Raw genomic sequence first — 19,306 nt, 5'->3', positions numbered from 1 at the left:
AGCTGAAAAGAATGTGGGTATCTGCTCTATTTGAACTGTTTTAGGATTTTGTCAGAATATGGCAATAAGACACAGAGGAAAGAACGTTTTTCTGGATTGGCCATGGGATGCCTAAAGGAGTATTTTGCCATGTCCGAAATGGGACAAAAGACCTATGTTTAACTAACTGAATCCCAGATACAGAGTGAGGCCAAGAACAACTGTCAGGAGAAGAAAATGGTAGAGACAGGGGAAGTAGAACTGAAACTAGAGAGTTGAATACTTTGGAGCGTCTGAGGATGTGTCACTGACATTGGCACCAGATACCTGTTCACCTGTACTCTTGTTTCCACATGGGTTTATGCTTCCACTTATGGAAGAAACCAAAAGAGCAAAACCAGAACAAATGAGAACAAATTAAGGCTAATAGGAAGAATTGAGAAGGAAAGAAGAGGGAAATTTTAGCATGGCATGTGGTGCTGATTCCCCCTTAATGCTAGTACACTGCATGAGTCTGATATGTTTTTTCTTTGAGGCTGTGTATTTGTGCTATCAAATAAGACATATCTCAGCCAAATGAACAGCCCTCAAAGAAGGGAATGGATTAGGCCCCTGGAGATGATGACTAACAAGTTAAAATTACACTTCTTTTTCAGTTGGGCTGCAGTGACCTATTTATACAATTTCTTTCTTGCTAGCTAGCTAGCTTTTTTTAACATTACAAGGTGTACCTGGCCTCTCTCATCTCTCTCTAAACTGTCTCCCTTATGTCCTGATCACTCTCTGATCTATCTCTCTATCTGCTGGGTGAATGCTAATATGACATATCCAACCTCTAAAACAAACCATTTATTTTGAAACTTGGCTATGTCAGAGCATTTGATGCGTCAAACATGAAAATGAATGTATATTTGGATATTGAGTACATCATGTCTTGATATTAAATTATCCCCTGAAAAGAAGACTGATTTTTAAACTGGCAGGATATATGTATTGCTTCCTTGAATCTCCATCACGAAGCTAGACATGACAGGAGCCTAGAAGAGGTTCTCTATGAAGGAGAAACAGAGTTGCTAAAGGGCCATGCGTGTTTTCTTTATATTAATAAATTAATCTTTGCGCTTAAGGAAAGAGATTCTGTCATTCTCTTCCATTATTATGTGACAATAATACATTAATCTTCTATGAGAGATACTTATCCTAGAGATAATATTTAATTAATGTACAAAGAAGGAAGTTTAAGTGGAAAAGGTACTTTTAAAATCATATATATTTAATACACTGGCATAGATATTTCAAAGTCCTTTTTTCTTTTTGATATCTGGGCCATTTGCATACATACACACTGAAGCCTACCACTGTCAACCTCTGAAAAAAATGACAAACTGAGATATACTTTGGGAAAAATAGATCAAGTGTCCATGCATGGTTAAGACTGTGATTTTTTTCTGCTTGAACTTTTGCTGTCACTGTTCACAGATCAACATATATGAGAAGATATAACAAAATTCTTTGCAATACTTTAGATTCAAATCAGAAGACAGAGAATCCTTCCTCTTAAAGGACATTCCAGTTCAGTGTGCTATTTGGAAGCTTGTGGATCTACATGCAGAAGCTATGGGTCTGCATCTAGCTGGTTACTACTATGAATGCTGCATGAACATATTTCAGTGGTTAGGTTACTACCAAATGAATCAACCAAGTGTTTCTGCAATTTTCTCCTCATTATGTGAACACTGCTTGGGGAAGACATATTTCTTCATATTCAAATTCTTCAGAAGATATTGGTAAACTATCTGGACTCCTCATCCTTTCAGATTCCAAACAAATACTGATTACACCACAAACATGGGAATGCCAAATCTTTCCTCACCTGTATCTCTAAGACATACACATACAAATGTCGAGACTGTAGCTCAATAAGAGACAATGGCCTTCATTTATGCATGAAGACTTGTAACTTTTAAGAAATTCCAAACCTCACCAAAATAGCAGGAGCGCTCTATCAGTGAATCAAGGACCAAAAAGATCTAGCATTTGACGTTAAATTGCACTTTTGACAGAGCGATCTGGCTTCTTTTCCCCTTTGCCCAAACAAGCACTTTTGGTTTTGTTTATTTTGATGATCAATGCCAATTGAGCAGATTGTAAAATTCTGACACTAGGATAAAGCACATATTATATACAGGATAATTTAGATAAAATCTAAATAAGACTAAGCACCATGTTACACAAAGAACAATGATCTGAGTTTTTTCAGAAATTATGAGGCACATTTAGAACGACAACAAATTCTCAGACTTAGTCCACTATTGCCTCCGCTTTCCTACAGCCTCTCTATAATCCACCGTGCATATTCCCTCATGTCATGGGTTAGCAAGCATAGACCCGGAAGTTATGTTCTTGCAAAGGGGTGCTTACAGCTTCCTCTATGACCTCACAGAACCTATCAGCTGGCCAGTTTGAATATGGACAATTCTTTAAGCCACTTACAGTTGTGACTGCCTCTGTGATCCACACTTAAGAATAGAAAATCCTGAGGCAGAGTCTCTCTGTCTCATTTCTGGTGGCTGCGGGCCCCATGTGGGGGCCAGCGAGCCTGGCCCAGGCCCTGCTCGGGCCAGACCAGGTGGGGCCATGGCCATCCTGGAGCCGATGGGCTCCGTTCCACCCGCGGATCTGCCCCCCCTCCCCCCAGCAGGGCTGTGGGCAGCCAGAGCGGCTCAGCTCCTCCCCCTCTCCAGTTTGGCCAAGATTTCAGCTAAAGCTGCACTGCTGTCCGGCAGAGATCATGTGACCAACAGTGATAAGCTTCATTCCAGCTGCAAGGCCTAGGTGAGATTAACCTTTTTAGTGCTATGAAGAGCTGAAAACCTGAGGGAGAAGAAAGAGGAGATGCTTAAAGCTGAAATTCTGTTGTGAAGCTATGATATATCAGAGTACCCGTTGTAAGTTCATGAAGGCATGGGGGGTGGCGTGTTCAACTTGTACTTGTGAGCAAAAGCACCTGCGTGAAATAGGCAGATGCTGATGCAGCTGTAATTTCATGAGAAGTTTGAACAGGGAGGAGATGGAAGCGATGAGGACTTTTGCTCCAAATGGGAAAGGAGAAAACTTCAGTTCCTACAGATGCTCCCAGAGATAGTCCTAAAGATGAAGATGAGGAAGACCCTTTGCTCCCAGGGAAGGAGAAGGGCCTCTGTTCTTAGAGATGAAATGCTCCCAGAGATGGGTGAAGAGAACTTTTGTTTCTGAACAGCTCAACCTTAAAATTGTACCCCAAAAACCTTCAAGAGTGGACGCTCGAAAGCAGCTGTGGGAAAAGCTGCAAGTTGGGGAAGGGACTCACATATGAGCAGAGAACCAACCCAGGCAGCTGTCTCATTGTGATAATGTTTTCATAGCATGGACAAGAGAGACTCCTCTTCCTAAATGGACTGAACAAGGTTATTATGGAAGTGGTAAACAGACTGAACATCTGAAGGGCTGTCTTTTTACATTGTCAGTGGGAGAAGGGAGAAAGGTGGGGGGAGGAGAAGAGTTCTGAAGGTGTGGTATATTTTTTTTTTCTTCTTTTAGGTCTGTTAATAAACTTCTTTACATTCTTTCAAGTTTGGTGCCTGCTTTGTGTTTCTCCTAATTCTTATCTCACAGAAGATAAGCAGTAATGAGTATTTTAGACCAAAGCACTACACCTCATAAGAAGAAGTCCGAAATTAAGAGTACTCTTAGATTCCATTCTGATGCAAGTCTCATACAGGAGGATTTCCATCATCTCTGTTCAGACAATGATGTGGCCTCAAATTTTTCTCAGCTTTGTCAGCTCCTGAAGTGATGCAAATTCCCGAGCATGACATTTCCACTGTTTGGGAAACATCAGTAACATAGAAAGCCCTTTTCCTGGTACCACCTACATGCATCAACTCTCTCCATTGCTTTGCTTATGTCATCTTAAAGAATTTTCAATGTACTTAGGAAAATTTCGGTCTTTGCCTTCAAGTTCTTCTGTGGTTTGCTTTCCAGGAATCTAAATGGCTAGCTAAAGCTCGTGGATGAAATTTATAATTACCAAATTCAGTCTTCCAGGATAAAAACAGTCAAACCTTCTCTGTGCACAGCAAAGTTTGCTTTAAGGGGAAGGTCAAGGACTTGGAATGGATTCCAACAGCAATTGAGGAACATTCATGGGTTTATCATCTTTGGCTTCACCACATTCTGCTTCAAAAGCTAATACATTTCTGTTGTCTGCCTTTCTCTGATGCAAATATAAGCAATATGCATTTCTAAGAAACCCCTTCATAAAGATTTTAAAATCCAAACAAAACCAAAACTTGAAGTCAAGCAAACAAAAAAATTTGTAACAAAGACAGACAAAGCTAAATGCCCTTATCAAACACGCGATGCGCTATTCTACAAAGTTTCTGCTGAGAGGAAGACCAATTTGTGACTATCACTAGTCATGTTTCTTAATGCTTTACTGGAAGGTGATAAGATATGATGATAAGGAGAGCAGTGTAAGAACCTCTGTAGAGCAGAAAGATTTCATTGACTGTGATGTATGTCACTGGTGATAACAACGAAAATTTTTCATGCTTATAACCACCTCATGCTAAAACGAACAGATTATAGGAGTGGTAGGCTCTTCTTTTTGTTATTGGTTAGCTTTCATGAAAATGGTATTAAGGTTGAACTAGTAGTAAGTTTGGTTTTCTCCTCTTTGCAAAAGTGATTAAGAATGCAATGACAAAAGGACAGATATTTCCAGTACTTTTGACTTGAAATAATTAACGTGGAATAGTAACATTTTCAAAAGTGCCTAAATGCTTCAGGCTTTTACGGGTCTCTTCAAAGTATATTTACTCCACATAATACAGTGTGTTAGCAAGACCCCAGAGCTAATAACTAATGAACTAGATCCTGTGTCACCTTGTTGAGAAGCAGAATTAATTAGTCCAGCCATAATAGCATACTACCGAGAGTTTTGGCTTCATCAATCCGTGCTAGTACAGCACTGAGACATATAAATGAACTGTCTCTGGCAATTTGCTTGCAATGCTCTGTTACAGTGCATAGACATGCCTTCAAGCACTCAGACTCGTAACTCTGATTGAAGGAAACTCAGACTTTTACAGGTATGAAAGTTGCTTTTGAAAATAAGACTTGGGCACCTCTGAAAAGATCTATGTCCAAGACGCAGTACCTTAGGCAGAAACCCAGGCAAGAGGCTACAGTCTGAAGTGTGAAGTTTAGTACCAAAAGTAAGATTTGCTGCAAGTTAGATAAAAGAAATTTCAGTGGCTTTTCTGGATAGATGCGGATCATTTCCAAGCCTGATAGAAGTTTCATTACACAATTATCCTTTCCATTTTGCAGTGATCACTGCCTAAAATAGACAAAACAGACTAGTCAGCTCTTGGTTTAAGTTAGACTCATTCTGCCTCAGTCCATTTCTGCTTCATGAAACTACCAATCTGCATGACCGAACAGCTTGGTCCATGCATTTTTACATTTATGCCACTGTGGATACAACTGATATTAGATAAATAATGCAGCAAAATAAAGACACAGTCAGCAAAAATATGTTAAAAGAATTATTTGTCTTTTGATTCAAATTCACATGGGAGGTAATTAGACAAACACCCTCCTCCATGTATAGCTGTGGGGAGGGAAACCAATGGAAAAAAAAATCTTCCCTTACAACTGATCTTTTTTCTTTTCCCTTTTCTTCCTGCAAACGGCAAAACCACATGTATTCAGCACAGTGAAATTTTGAGGGGGAAAATAGAGAGTCAGACTTCACCCAGCAGAAATTCAATATATTAATATGAAGGCCTATCAAAACAGATTCTCCTGGTAAAGGGTTTTCCAAGGAATGTTCTTAAATGCTAGTAGTATTAGACTGTTACAATCCCTCGCTCTCTCTTGTCTCTCAAAATGTGTCCCTTTTAATTTTCCAGGCTTTTAATGAAATATCCTTAATATATGCCATTCTGATACCACCAACTCAGATTTCTGTAGGTCTCAGCCCTAGGAAGATATTGTTAGCAGTCACTACTTAAGCAATTATTGTTAAGAATTTTGTGAACATACAGATGTTGTGAGGGATAAAATATTAGCGGTTACCATGTATTAAAGCTGCATAGCTGAAAGAGATGTAGAAATGATAACAAGAAAGAGAAAAGTAAGTTAAGAGATAAGGCTAATGGACACTGAACACCTGAAGAACAGTATGAATTGCACATATTCAGAAGGACTCTAATAGTCTTACACATTATAGGATTTTGAGCCTCCTAGAACTTCTGGAAGAACTAAAAAACTGTGAACAACAAAAATTCCCCAACAAACAATCAACATCCTCCTTTAAAGTGTATGAGTGGTCACAACTTGCATTCCCAGTGGTAGCCACCAATTTTCCTGGCTAGTATTAAAAAGAAAACTAGGTCACATAGCAGTCTCTACACATTTCTTGGAGATGACTGCTAATTCCACAGTACTAACTCTGAACTTTAACCTGTGGATATTGAAAAGTTCTTACGTCTGTGGTTCTAGAGAATTGAAAGACTTATAAGCAACTTTGTGTATACATACTCATTTGCTACCATAGCATACTCTACCAGAAAGAAAAAGGAGGAAAAATTGTGGAGTTGAACAAGACCCACAGCAAAAAAACCCCCCAAAAGCCCAAAAAACCAAACAAAAAACCCCCAAACACCAACAACCCCTCCCCACCCCCCTGCCCTGCAATGTATTAATCTCTTTGGTTTTATCTATGCACAAAATTATACTGTTGTCACTTAATACATACTAAAGGGATTTAACAGAAATGGTTTAAATCCCTGTAAAGGTATACATTTCAGTATTAGAATATCTTATTTTTATTTACCTGAAACAAAACTGAAACAAAAAGCTAATAACTAATTAACTAATAAATGCAGGCTTTCCACTATTTTTTTTTCTCACCTGTTTAACTAACCTACATTAAAATCTGCCTTAGATTTTAAAAGAGATTTTATTTTGGAATGGGGATAGCCCCAACTGAACATCATCAGAATAGAAAGAAAATGCTAAAACACCTCTTTCCACACCATTTTATAATTACCTCACTCTCCAAAAGAAGGTAATGGCGTTGTCTATGGGAACAAAGAGGTCCTAGTACTGTGGCCTATTGTATATTTTCCAGATTGTGGCCTTGGCCACTTAAACTTAGACAAGACAGCTGTTCTGCTTAGAATCATAAACTTAGTTTGCAAATAACTGTTCTCACTTCAGAAAAAATGTAGTTACAGAAAACAGTGAAAATAATAGTACCTACAGGTACACATGTAATATTTGAGAAGACCGAAATTTCCTTCACCATAAAAGATACTTTAGCACTTTCCAAGCCAGTCCAAAATGAGGACAACGTTATTTTTTAAAATCCTATCCCTGTTGTTATTGCACATGACATATTACATTGTACTGTACAGTGTGTGGTGATGAGAAATTCTCTGCTTATTTAATTGTGATCCTTCAATGAATTTGAAAGGGAGCACTTTATTTCCATTTCTTTAATTTACTAGTTCTTTAGCTGATGATTTTATTAACTCTTGTATTTGAGAACTGATGCTTAACAAAAAAAGGAGAGGAAAAAAAGGCCTTTGGCAGTATTGTGAAGGCCTGGAACTGAATAATGCACTTTAATAATGAGGAATAGAGCTATGGCTTTTGCTGATGGCTGTGACCGGCTCTGTGACCTGATTATGTCGCAGAGTGTCAGCAGCTGAGACACTACAAAAGGGAGTGCATCCCATCAAATCTATCTCCATTGTAATCACTTGCACTGCTGAGAGGCTTGTTAGGAGCAGGGAATCCATCAGGCCTCATTAGCACCGTTTACCATCAAGAAGCTCAAAGAGCAAATGTGTACCCTCTCATCAGAATAATGAGAACCAAAGTACTCCTATTATCTAACTGGATCAACAATGCCTCTCTCTCCGTTTAGTTTCCTGAGCTACTTGTGGACTACAGCACTCAAAAATTAGTTATTTTTTTGTTAAGTACCACGGTGGACCTGTGCGTAAGATTTTTCTTATACAGAAGGTTTTCATGTCTAAAGACCAAGGCATGGGCACAAGGAAGCCCGAGTTCCTTCAGGGGCATTCTTAGGTTATAATGAAGCCATCTCAATTAATTCACTGTTCAATTAAAGTGTGGACAATACAATTACACTATACATACTTAGATTTTCCTTTTAATCTCCCAGGAAACAGACTATTGCCCTCTTTATCCATAAGGCAGTTTATTATGCCAACCCTTATCATGCTACCCTTTTCTTTTATGACAAAATGTTATTTTGCAACTGCTGAATTAAGTAGTATTTTTCTCTTGTTAGACAACTCCCATCTTTCCAAAAGAGAAACTAAACTAGCTCAGTACCGACAGTTAAAATGTATTTGATCCTGCTGAAGTCAAGAGACATATATGAATGCAACTGATGATAATTAAGAAACCATATTCATCAACCTTGCTTTCATATTTCTGGGGCTCATTTCCTTACAAATATCATGAAAACAGCCAAAGCACACATTTCACATGCTTAATAAACATAGTAAAACCAACACAAAACTCCTGACTTTTTCTTTCATTTGCAAAACCAGCATAAAAAAGAGATATATTGGGTTGTTAAACCTCTGAAGAATCCAAGGGCAGCAATGGCACTAGGGTCCTACTGTAAGGGCAGGCTGAAGCTGAATAGGTAGACAGCCTCTCTTTGAAATCTACTGACAGGGTGCAATCTGGCAAACCTGCTGCCCTGGCCTTTAAATTTAAGATATGAAAGCCCAGTGCTGCAAACACTTCCGGGAAAGTGCTGAGGGCAGACAGAATGTAAGCAGTGTTACATGGGCCAATAGCTCTTCATAATATGCCTCTGAAAATGAAAATTTGATTTAGAGTCCTCTACCTGTACTATATCAAATTAATCAGGTGATCTAATCATATTATTTCAAGGGATTAGAGCTCTTGGCTAGGTCGTGGGAAGCTCTGCTACTACAGTTCATATTGCCACCCAAAGCAAAAGAAGAAAAATAAATTAACATGCCATAACTGTGAGTTCAATAATTAAATAAATAACAAATATGTTATAAAAATTATTGTTAATATATATGATTTTGTTACTGCAATTGTAAGAACTCCAAGACTATTGGGAATTAAGGCCATGCCATATGTCATTTAAAGGATCATTTCCCTTAAATTTGCCATAGGATCTTGGATTTGACCTGTAGCTTAATGTCTCCAGGGATTACTGATCACCATATATTTAGCTAGACAGATGGACATTTACAAGCCGTGAATTTCTGTAACAGAAACAGCATGTAATTACAAAGATTGCACATACAAACATTCTAGTAATTCATCCAGCTTCATATTTTCAGGAGTGAGTTTTGGGTATCATGCTTGTGATTCCTTGAAAGAGGCAATTTTCAAAGGGCAGATTCTTAACATATGGTGCAAATCTGGCTCTTTAATGACCAAGAACATTATTCAGAAATGGAGCATTTCAAATTACTATTCATTTATGCTCCCAATTTTGAAGAAACATCTTTTGGTTCTTGGTTAGGCGCTATAATTCCATTAATTTGAAAAGAATGAAATTTAATTTATGGATTGTTGTTAAATTACACTAAATATTCCTGTTTTAAGACAGTTAGCCTAAGAAGTGGACTCTAAGTAATATGAGTTTATGCTGAATATTATAAAACTGTGTGTTATATTACATGCTTACTATCAATATTTATCTGTATTGTGGCAAGTTCTGCAATACTGATTATAAACTAAGGAACATTTACAAAAACAAGTAATAAAAAGACAACCCTTATTTAAATGAGCTAGGAAGATAGCTAGATGCTGCAATCTTATCCAACAATTGAGAAAATTCTTCCTTTCTTTTCTCTTTCTCTGCAACCTGTGGAATTATTGGACTTTACATTATGTCTGGAATAAACAAGACTCAGCCTGAGGGAAACTTTCATTCAGCAATATCTTCATAATAGTATTTTTTTTAAAGATACAGTGAATGGTCACACATAGATTATGTTTTCTGTGGAGAACATGTAAAGGAAAAACTATAAAACAATTAGCCTATATTTAAAACTTCAGCTCTTACGATGAACATCTTTGGTGTCAAGTGCCTCATGAGTGCCGACTGTGAACCATTTCTGGAGCACAGAGGAGATAGAAACAAGCAGGCTTCTAGGTTAGAGCTGATCTGACTATGAGTTATAGGTATTATAACCAACTTTTCTTCCAAACCAATACCCCATCCCTCCAGAAATCTTAATAGGCTTTTGAGAGCCTCCATTTAAAACTGGCTGCATAAAATGATCTTTTGATGAAAAGGGATTGAAACAAGGGTTAAAGTAGACATTGAAAGGTTATGGTAGAGGGCACATTGTTCATACAATCCTCCTTTAATATGTGTGGTGTGCACCTGCGATAAGATGATTCATTAGATAAGGCCTCACTTTGACAAGCTCCATCGTTCAACCCTCGGGGTAGTGATGGAACAATTCTGCACCCACCCAGTAAATATAACAAGGTCAGCATTTTTTTTCCTGGGACTTGGATGGTGATAGTGAAGCTCAGGAAGCATCTTTGTTTATGTGTCCTGTTAAAAAACCCAGGGGGGGTCCTATAAAGTGGTGACTTTTATTTTTTAATGGGCCAAAATAAAAAAATCTCACTCTTGTTCCAGTTAGGTAAAGCAAAATTACCAGGAGAAAAGCAGCTCTTCCGTTTTTTTCTCCTCACTGGTAAACAGTAAGAGTAGAAACTAAACTTTAGATTCACATATCATCCAAGCTGAATCATTTCAATAAATGTTTTTCAGGGCCTAACATCCAAATAAACACTGTGGATATCACCATATGACCAATTTGTAGCATTTAGAATAATGACATTCAAATTACTCAGTTACCAGTTATATTGACAGATTTGTTGCAGAGAAACAAGACATTGTGTTACTTTTAGTCCTAATAAATGCAATAAAGAATGACAGTGGTCACAATCTGAAAGGCACTTAAATATGCTGTATCAAAGGAATTATTTTTACATATATGGATTCAGATGCATATCTTTCTGCATCATACTAAGACTGAAACTGAAATAGTTTGAACAAATAAACAGCTCCAAAATGTAGGTAATGCACAATCTCTCTCTTAGATAGACTAACTCTAAAGCAATGTTCAAGTTTCTGTTTGTAAAATTTTCTTTAAACCAAAATAATCTCCCAAATTTGCATTTAAAAGCTGGCATATTCATTGCAAATTGCTTAACATAGTTAATAAACAAATGCATAAGCCACCCAGATAAATCCGCCCTCGATACTTCATTACAATTTGTTTTCTTTTACTTAAAACATTTAATGCCTTTTAAGAAATTAAGTAATACAGAAATGCCAGAGAAATGCAAAAAAGTGAAGCACAGTACCACTTCAGTAAAGGTGTGTGTTATTAGGCATATGTAAGTGGAAGAAGAGAGCTGGTATGCTTGTTAAGAATCACAGGGTTGCTGGACTTTTAAAATAGCATGGTATTGCACTACTGCGATATTTTTAAAGGACTGAAACAAAATAAAACAAGCCCTTAGCATTTTCTAGCTTGAAAACTCTTTCTAAGAGTGCCTAACTTCCTCCTGTTTCTCAGACTTTCCATTTCTTACCTTGTCTGGGAAATCAATATTTATTTATCTTCAACATGTGCACTTTTAAATTGCTGTCATACAAGCGGAACTCATTTTTGTCCCAAGATCAGCCTGCCATCAGAATTCACTGTTTGCTCCATCTTCTACTCACCTGTCCTTGTGCATTAGTGACGAGCTGGCCTGTCACCCCCTGAAGACTGGAGAGGGCGTTGCCAAAGGCTTGGGAGTTTGCTACTGAGCCCATGGCTGCCGCTGCTGCAGCTGCTGCTGCTTGACTTGCTAGTGGACTATTAACCAGCTGAAAAAAAAGAAATAAAATATCATGATAACACCCATTATAAACATATAATGCTAACTGGATAATATAAAAGTGATAGCACAGTAATGTTTATGTTATTTTAATGTTTTTTACCCACTGAATTGCACGTAAAAAAATGTCTGCTCCTCCAAGAGCTCAAGTTTTGAGAGGTTCTTACTTCTGGGGCTTTGAAAATGAATAGTTTTAAAAAAGGAAGAGGAAACTCCATGTTAATGTGGAAGAATAAAATTCTCTTTTTTAACCCTACCTTCTCTCCCCTTTTCTTTTTTTAAATCGAGTTATGCTTGATGTGTTTCTTTAGGCTCAGTGTGCTAATGCCACAGGTGTAGCAGCCTAGTACTGCTGTAAATAGCAATCAGTGACAGATTAGCACCTGATGTGACTGGGAGTGGAATGTTTACTTGGGGATATTCAGAACAGAGACTATTTCACTGATGACCCCGAACCCAAGAAAAATCTGCAAATCCTTTCAGTTTTTGTCATTAAACAATTGGTCTCAATATCTAAATAAATTACAATACTCAACCTTACTCAACCTTGTAAGTAAGGTCAGTAGATATCAACTAAAATTTCAAAATTCATTTGCAAAATACAATACTAAGCACTATGCGCCTTCTCAAATGTGAATGATTAGTTCCAGGACTCATAAATTTTCAGGAAATAAATTGTACTGCCTGCTTTAGTCAACTCTACCTAAGTGCTTGATAGAAAGCATAGAGCACGGTCATGGCTTTCACCTTAGGAGACTAGGGGAATCCCACAGAAGAACACTCCTATCAAGTCTTGTGATTATCAAGCATATGAAATGTGTGTTCCTCTGTCAGAATCAAAAGTCATCTTGGACATGGCTTTTCCACTGGATTATTGTGAAGTTTCTATTTTCTTATCTTTTTCTGAGAAAGGACAAACTTTGAACCAAGCACACAGGGATGACAGTGTAAAAAAAAAAACGCTGGGAACCATCATCACTAGGACAGTTGTCTTCAGAGCAATCAAACTGAGTTCAAGAGGCTGAAAATACATTTTAGAGTGGCTTTGCTTCCTGAGAATCATTGCTTTATAGCAGAACTTGCAAAATACACATGAGCAGGGTAGAGCAGCCAGAAGTTTGAGGGACAAAACAGTCTAGGGACATTTTTTCTTAGACTGAGATGAAAATGTTAGAGCTATCTGAGTAAAGCTTTATGTTTGAGCTGATATTAGTAGGAGTTCTAAGTCCTTAGATGATGAGTAAGTTATCAATCCTTTAGAAATGGAGACTCAGAAGCAGCAGTAAGGGATGTACTCCATAGACAGGCTCTGCTTCAAAATAGGTTATAAAAAATTAATCAGTGATTAGTAGATGTTTTAAGCATGTTACAGATATGAGTAGTGTGTATGTTATAGAAGTTTAGAAACCCATCAATAGAAGATGTCGGATATGGTTATAATCTATGCTTATAAGAAACCTACTTGTCTGTTAGACATTGCAAAACCTCCAATTGATTGGTCATACATTAAAACATCTATTAATCATTCATTAGCCCCTCATGAAGTATTTATAAATGCAACCTTGATATAAAGTGTTGCTTAAAGGGGTGCCTTGAGCACATCCAATCCCTCTAGAAATTGTAAAGTAAATAACTAAATAAAGATTAGTAGCAATGCCAGACAGAAAAAATGACATTGTTTGGAGGAAATATTTTGATTTGGGAAAAATTGTTATATGAATCTCTAAAAGCGCTTCGCAGCACCCCATGGCAAGAAAATCAAGCAGGAATAAAAGACAAAAGGGGAAAACTGCAATGCATGCTTGATTAGCAGTTCTTACGAGCTAAGCTGTGAAGAGAACTGAGACCAGCACAATGAGCAAGGCAAAGCTCAGTCCCTGAATGCAAGACTACAAGAAATTCCACTGACTGCACAAAGGTGTGAGTGCAAAGGTAGCTGATGCACTCTTCAGTGATTTGGGTGGTGCCTGAGCATGGCAGTGTAATGCCAGAGAACAATATACATAAACTGGTTGGTTTTCTGTTCAAAACCGTGACATTTCTTTATTGTCCCAATCAGAAGCTGGCAAACTCTGCCTTTTTTTCACAGCACTTCATTGGCAATACTGGGACTTGGAAGTAATTCCCTTATAGCTGTAAATACTTGGAGAGGAAGGAGGCAGCAGCAAGAGTGTAAGACTTTGAGAAAAGGCCTTTTACAGTCCTATTAGCAACCTACTGAACCTCTGATCCCACAGCATCTCACTGCAGGTACAAATGATAATCTTTGAACAGTTACCCTACATCAGCTAATAAACTACACTGGCTGCTATATTCAGGGCTTTGGAGGCATGTAAGAACAGCTGCTAGGGCAGCATAAATAAGCTTGTGAATCTGGAAACTAAAAAGGGTTAAAACTTTCTAAAAATCAGACTATCACCTTCTAGAATCTCTTTTCCATTTTTCTTGCACCAGTTTTCAAAAAATATACATTTTCAAATACAACAATAAAATTTAATTACAACAAACCCTGGAGACACTCAGGATTGCTTTTAGTTGCATCACAGAGATAAGCTACTTATTAAAAATGATGGCAGAGGCTGTGATATGCATAGGTACCCTGCATAGTATCATGTTCCAGGGAAAAATACAGTGAGTGGTTCCAGGAAAAAATACAGTGAATGGGCCAAATCACAGGGTAAGAGACTTCAAAGTGCATATGAAACCATCCCTATCTATTCATAAGTCCAATTAAAAAGGAGAGGATGCGTTTTTCTTTGAGTGTGTTGGGGAGCTGTTGACTGCAAGTTACGCTCTATTCAATTGACCCTTTTTATATTGTGTGTAAACTGGGGATGGAGAAACACATCTCTTTTCATTACGTCTGGACACCAAGATAACACATTGAATCTTCCTTTTATTCAAAAATAAAATCTCTAACTTGAGAGGTTTATCAATTTCTCAGTGAAGCTTGAATCCCTAAGAATACATGTTGGAAATATTAGAAATATATTGTGAAAAATCCCACAAAGGACTCTTCCCATTTTGTTTCTGTATTTAAATCATGATTTAATTTGGAAGGCTGAGATATTTGGAGCTGTCAATTCCAGTCCCCAAATCTCTTCTCCCACTCAAAATACCAGCCATAACAGTTGGTAATAGTAATCGTTGTTTAAAGTGACAGGCCAGCCCTCTCAATGACACCTCCACTAATGACATGACTATATGAGGAAACAAACTTTATGAAGAAGAATATTCTAATAACTGACTAGGTTTAGTACATTTTTCTGAATTCCCAAAGCTGATCTTTTAAAGGCAAAGCATATGAAAATTGTCTACTTTAAGTCAGTAAAAGCAGAAGACATTCCAGTGCAGTAGACAGAATTCACGCAAGTAAAACTAATCTGAGAAATTAAGGTGGATGAAAGAGGCACTACTTACAAGATCCTAAAACTGTGGCATACGAAGTGAGAGTTTCTATGGTTAAAAAAACCAATATCTGAAAAAAAACCAATCTGAAGAAAGGTGTGTTAGAGTCAATGCTGCAAGCAGTTTTCTTGAGAGCCACAAATACTTTTATCTTTTGGAAGAATACCATCTTCCTCTTTATTTTGAAAACTAACTTAGTATTTCATTGAACTTGCTGTAAGAAACTGATCAAGCATTCATCTATCATTGAATACAAGATCAGATTTGATAATCTACACAGTAATTTCACTTTCCTCTGAAAAGGCAAGTCCTACTGAACTTTCAGTCTCCTAGTCTGGAAATCAAAGGGCCAGTTTTACTCATTACAATATCATTCAGTCAACAAATATAAAGAAAAAAAACAAACAGTTTTACTAGTGAAAAGTCAAGGTATTTCAGGATGCCAGAGCATCACATGAAAAAATGGGCCTATAAACTGAAAGGTAAAGTCACTTTATGCAGTGCCAGTATATACGTCTTGTGTGTTTTCTAAAGCATTTGTGGAGGAGGCTGAGTAAAGGCGTGCTGCTATCTGAATGCAGCCATGGAGAATAGAAGGACTTATTGCGGAGTAAGTTCAGGCATAACTTCATTTTACAAAATAGTCTTTTTCAGAAAGACTGCTAGAAAAATCACATTTCTGGATATCTCCTAGAGATGAAATTAGTGTAGAAAAATATTACATTTGATTAGGGACCAATAGATCCTCAGTCTCTTATGTTCTCCGACAAACTCTTCTGTAGGGAGCATCACACTACTAGATTAGCTGCTGTGAGTATTTGCTTAAACCAATGCTTTTCAAGGGAAAACAAATATGTCTAACAGTTGAGAAGAATTCAGCAATGGCTCTGAGTCAGAAAAACATGACATTTTTCTTTTCTATCCATAATGAGTGAAAATTGATCACAGAAATGAAATTTTTATCAGCATGGCATGTGTGTTTGTAGGAATTTTTAGATGAGAATCTATCTGAATTTTATTGTGTTTAGCTGATGAGAGAATTGCAGGTTAAAATATAGTGGGATTTATTCCCATTTTTTCTCAGTGGCTCATGAGACAGATTCTGGGTAGTAGTCACTGGACCTTAAGGAAAAAGAGTGTTTCATACTGAGCACAGGCTCCTGAGGATATTCTGATAACTTCTTTGTTATTGTGACTAGCATTATCACCTGTATTGGGTGCAGATGGAAAGGTTTTGGTAGTGGAGGAGCTGCAGAGGAGGAGGATAAAAAAACTGGAGTAGACAAAACAAAGGGAACAGCAAGGTCAGAAAAAGAAGAAGGAGGTGTTCCACAGCAGTGAATGTGTCTCCACTGTAGCCCTTTGAGGACCCTAGAGTAGGCAAATGGATATTTCTTGATGAGAACTGTGATCCATGGAGAGACCAAGCAGGATCAGGGGAAAAGTGTGAAGAGAAAGTAGCAAGAGAAGGGAACTATTAAGGACTGACTATAGTTCCTCACTGAGGGTGGGTAGAGGAGTCAGGAGTGAAGGAGTGAAATTAAGTCTGGGAGAGTGGGGAGAAAAGCTGTTTTAATATTTGTCTTTGTTTCTCACTTAATTGGCACTATATTAATTATTCCCAAGCTGAATCTGTTTTGCCCTCAAGACTGATTGGTAAGCAGTCCATCTTGATCCATGAACTTTCTCACCTTGCTTCCTTCTCCCTCCCACTGAGGCAGTGAGTGAATGGCTGGGTGGGCGTTGCTAACCAACCACACCACTGCATGACCGTAACTGGAAACTGTACCTAGCAACAACAATACTCACATGTTTTCAATACCTTGATGACATAGAAACAGAGCATTCCAACCTAGATACCCATATGCTTGGTTTCTAAACATGAGTGAATTGATACAGAAGTGTGGTTTCCCTGAGGGTCCCCATTAGCTCTTCTGGCAAATTCTTTACATAGTACTAATGCTTATATTCCTAATTGTTTTCAATATGCATATATGCTTAGTATCAGTTGATAGCTCCCTGAACTTACATAAAATCTCAGGGTCCCTTGAAGGAATTAAAAAAAAAAGACACTGGGAAGACTGCTTGAATTGAATCCTGTGAAAGCACCTAGATACAACAGCAGTAAGTACCAAACAAATGTTCATAATAATCAACAAGATCACCACTTAGCACTTATATAGAGTTGTGGGTGACTGAGCTCTGTCAATTTAATTTATTTTTAGGCTTTTAAGTAAAAATAAGTCAAATTTTGAAACATCCTGTGAACATGCAGATCCCAAGAAAGTCAAGAGAGAATACACAGGTAACATAAACCAAAAGATGTTAATTTAATCCAAAGAGGTGATGTGAGCAAGCATTTTGGAAACTCCATCTGGTTTTGTACTTATCAGTTGGAATTTTTTTTTTAATGTTGATCTTCCCCTGCCTCTCTCCCTCCTTTTTTGTTTACATAATAGGATAATTACAACATTTAACATTTGTAAATGAATATCAGGGTAAAATGTCTAATAAAATGGCTGTCATAGAGCCTAATCATGCATAACTATTTGAAAGCATGTCCAGCAGGCAAATCTCAAATTATGAAAAAAAAATTGAATCTGTCACCATTTTGTTTTTGTACACTGTTGTGATATGATCAACCTACAGAGTGTACAATGTAGTTATACTATCCAGACCCATCCAACATCGTCTGGTTGTTTCAAAACTGCACAGGTCTATATTTGCAAATGGTTGTAGATGGTAGGAGTTCCAAGTAGGCTGCTTAGACAGATATTTTAGTATATGCACATATATCAGAAATGTATGTACAACATACAGTGTAGAGACAAGGATATTGAAATATCTGAAAGCATCGACTTGACAGAGACACTTAAAATATCTGGTTCTCACAGATACTTAGTCTGCTCATTATATGCATTTATTGTGGTTGAGCTATTTGCTGTCTAAATCTATGCTGAATTTTCTATCAGAAGTAAGTACTGATAGTGGTATCACTGATGCGACATGACTTGATTCAATGCAAAGCGACGTGACCTGAGGTGATTGGAAGTACACAGTGCTCATGTAAGCCTTGATATGACATGGATAGAAGAGAATGCACAAAATTTCTCACAATATCTTTGTAAACAAGGTGCTGCTGGTCAAATTTGAACCAGTCTGAAAAACTACAATAACAATTTGCAAAATAAAAAGGGTGTATTTCTTATAGAGCCATGGCAAAGCAAATAAAGAGCAGACATCATTCCCAGGTCTCTTGGACCAAACTACTGGAGACATGAATAATGAAGAACACATCAGGGCACAGGCTAAGAGTGAGCAGACACCACCCCAGCTACTTTCCTTTTTGCTCTGTTAGTGACAAATAGAAAAGAGAGGAGAGGAAACTAAAAGAAAGGGATGCTTGTTGGGTCTAATCCTACAAGATAAACTAAATTGAAGCTGTCAACATGTCTGAGGCTGGGTCTTATATGTTTACAAGAAGATAGAGTAAATATATTTAAATATATTTAATATCTTTAAATACAAATAACTATAAAATGCAGATGACTGACCCCTTTAGCAGCAGGTCAGTACTTACAGACTGACCCTAGACTCCTGTCCTTTAGGTTCCTGACTGTCCACATATATAACTTAAAAGTTTGAAATATTCCAGATCTATTTAAGCTGGCACACACTGAACACGATTTCAGTTAAACAGAGGCATCTTGGTTTTGTCCGATTTACTTGGTTTTGTCTGATTTTGTCTGAGTTACTTTTATGTTTACATAGTCTTTAAAATATCTAAAACTGTTTACTTCATGCATGATGCATATGTACTCTAAACAAACATCATCTAACTTAAATTTGGCATCTCTAATAATCATGAATTGTATTGGTACTCATAAAAGAGGAACGAATACTGAAAAAGTTATCTTTATTCTCTAATTTT

General features: G+C 37.4%; 1 protein-coding gene across 3 annotated transcripts in view; it reads right to left on the bottom strand.

The window, feature by feature from the left end:
• Positions 1–19,306, bottom strand: part of POU6F2 (POU class 6 homeobox 2) — a 331,080-nt gene that overhangs the window by 51,325 nt on the left and 260,449 nt on the right. For all 3 annotated transcript variants that reach the window (XM_048297089.1, XM_048297109.1, XM_048297101.1), the window contains exon 6: positions 11,810–11,956. In XM_048297089.1, the coding sequence (XP_048153046.1) occupies positions 11,810–11,956 (147 nt within the window). The remainder of the gene's footprint in view (positions 1–11,809; positions 11,957–19,306) is intronic.

This window comes from Corvus hawaiiensis, chromosome 1, assembly GCF_020740725.1.
Source record: "Corvus hawaiiensis isolate bCorHaw1 chromosome 1, bCorHaw1.pri.cur, whole genome shotgun sequence".
Lineage (NCBI taxonomy): Eukaryota > Metazoa > Chordata > Aves > Passeriformes > Corvidae > Corvus > Corvus hawaiiensis.
This window is presented reverse-complemented; position numbering and strand designations above follow the sequence as displayed.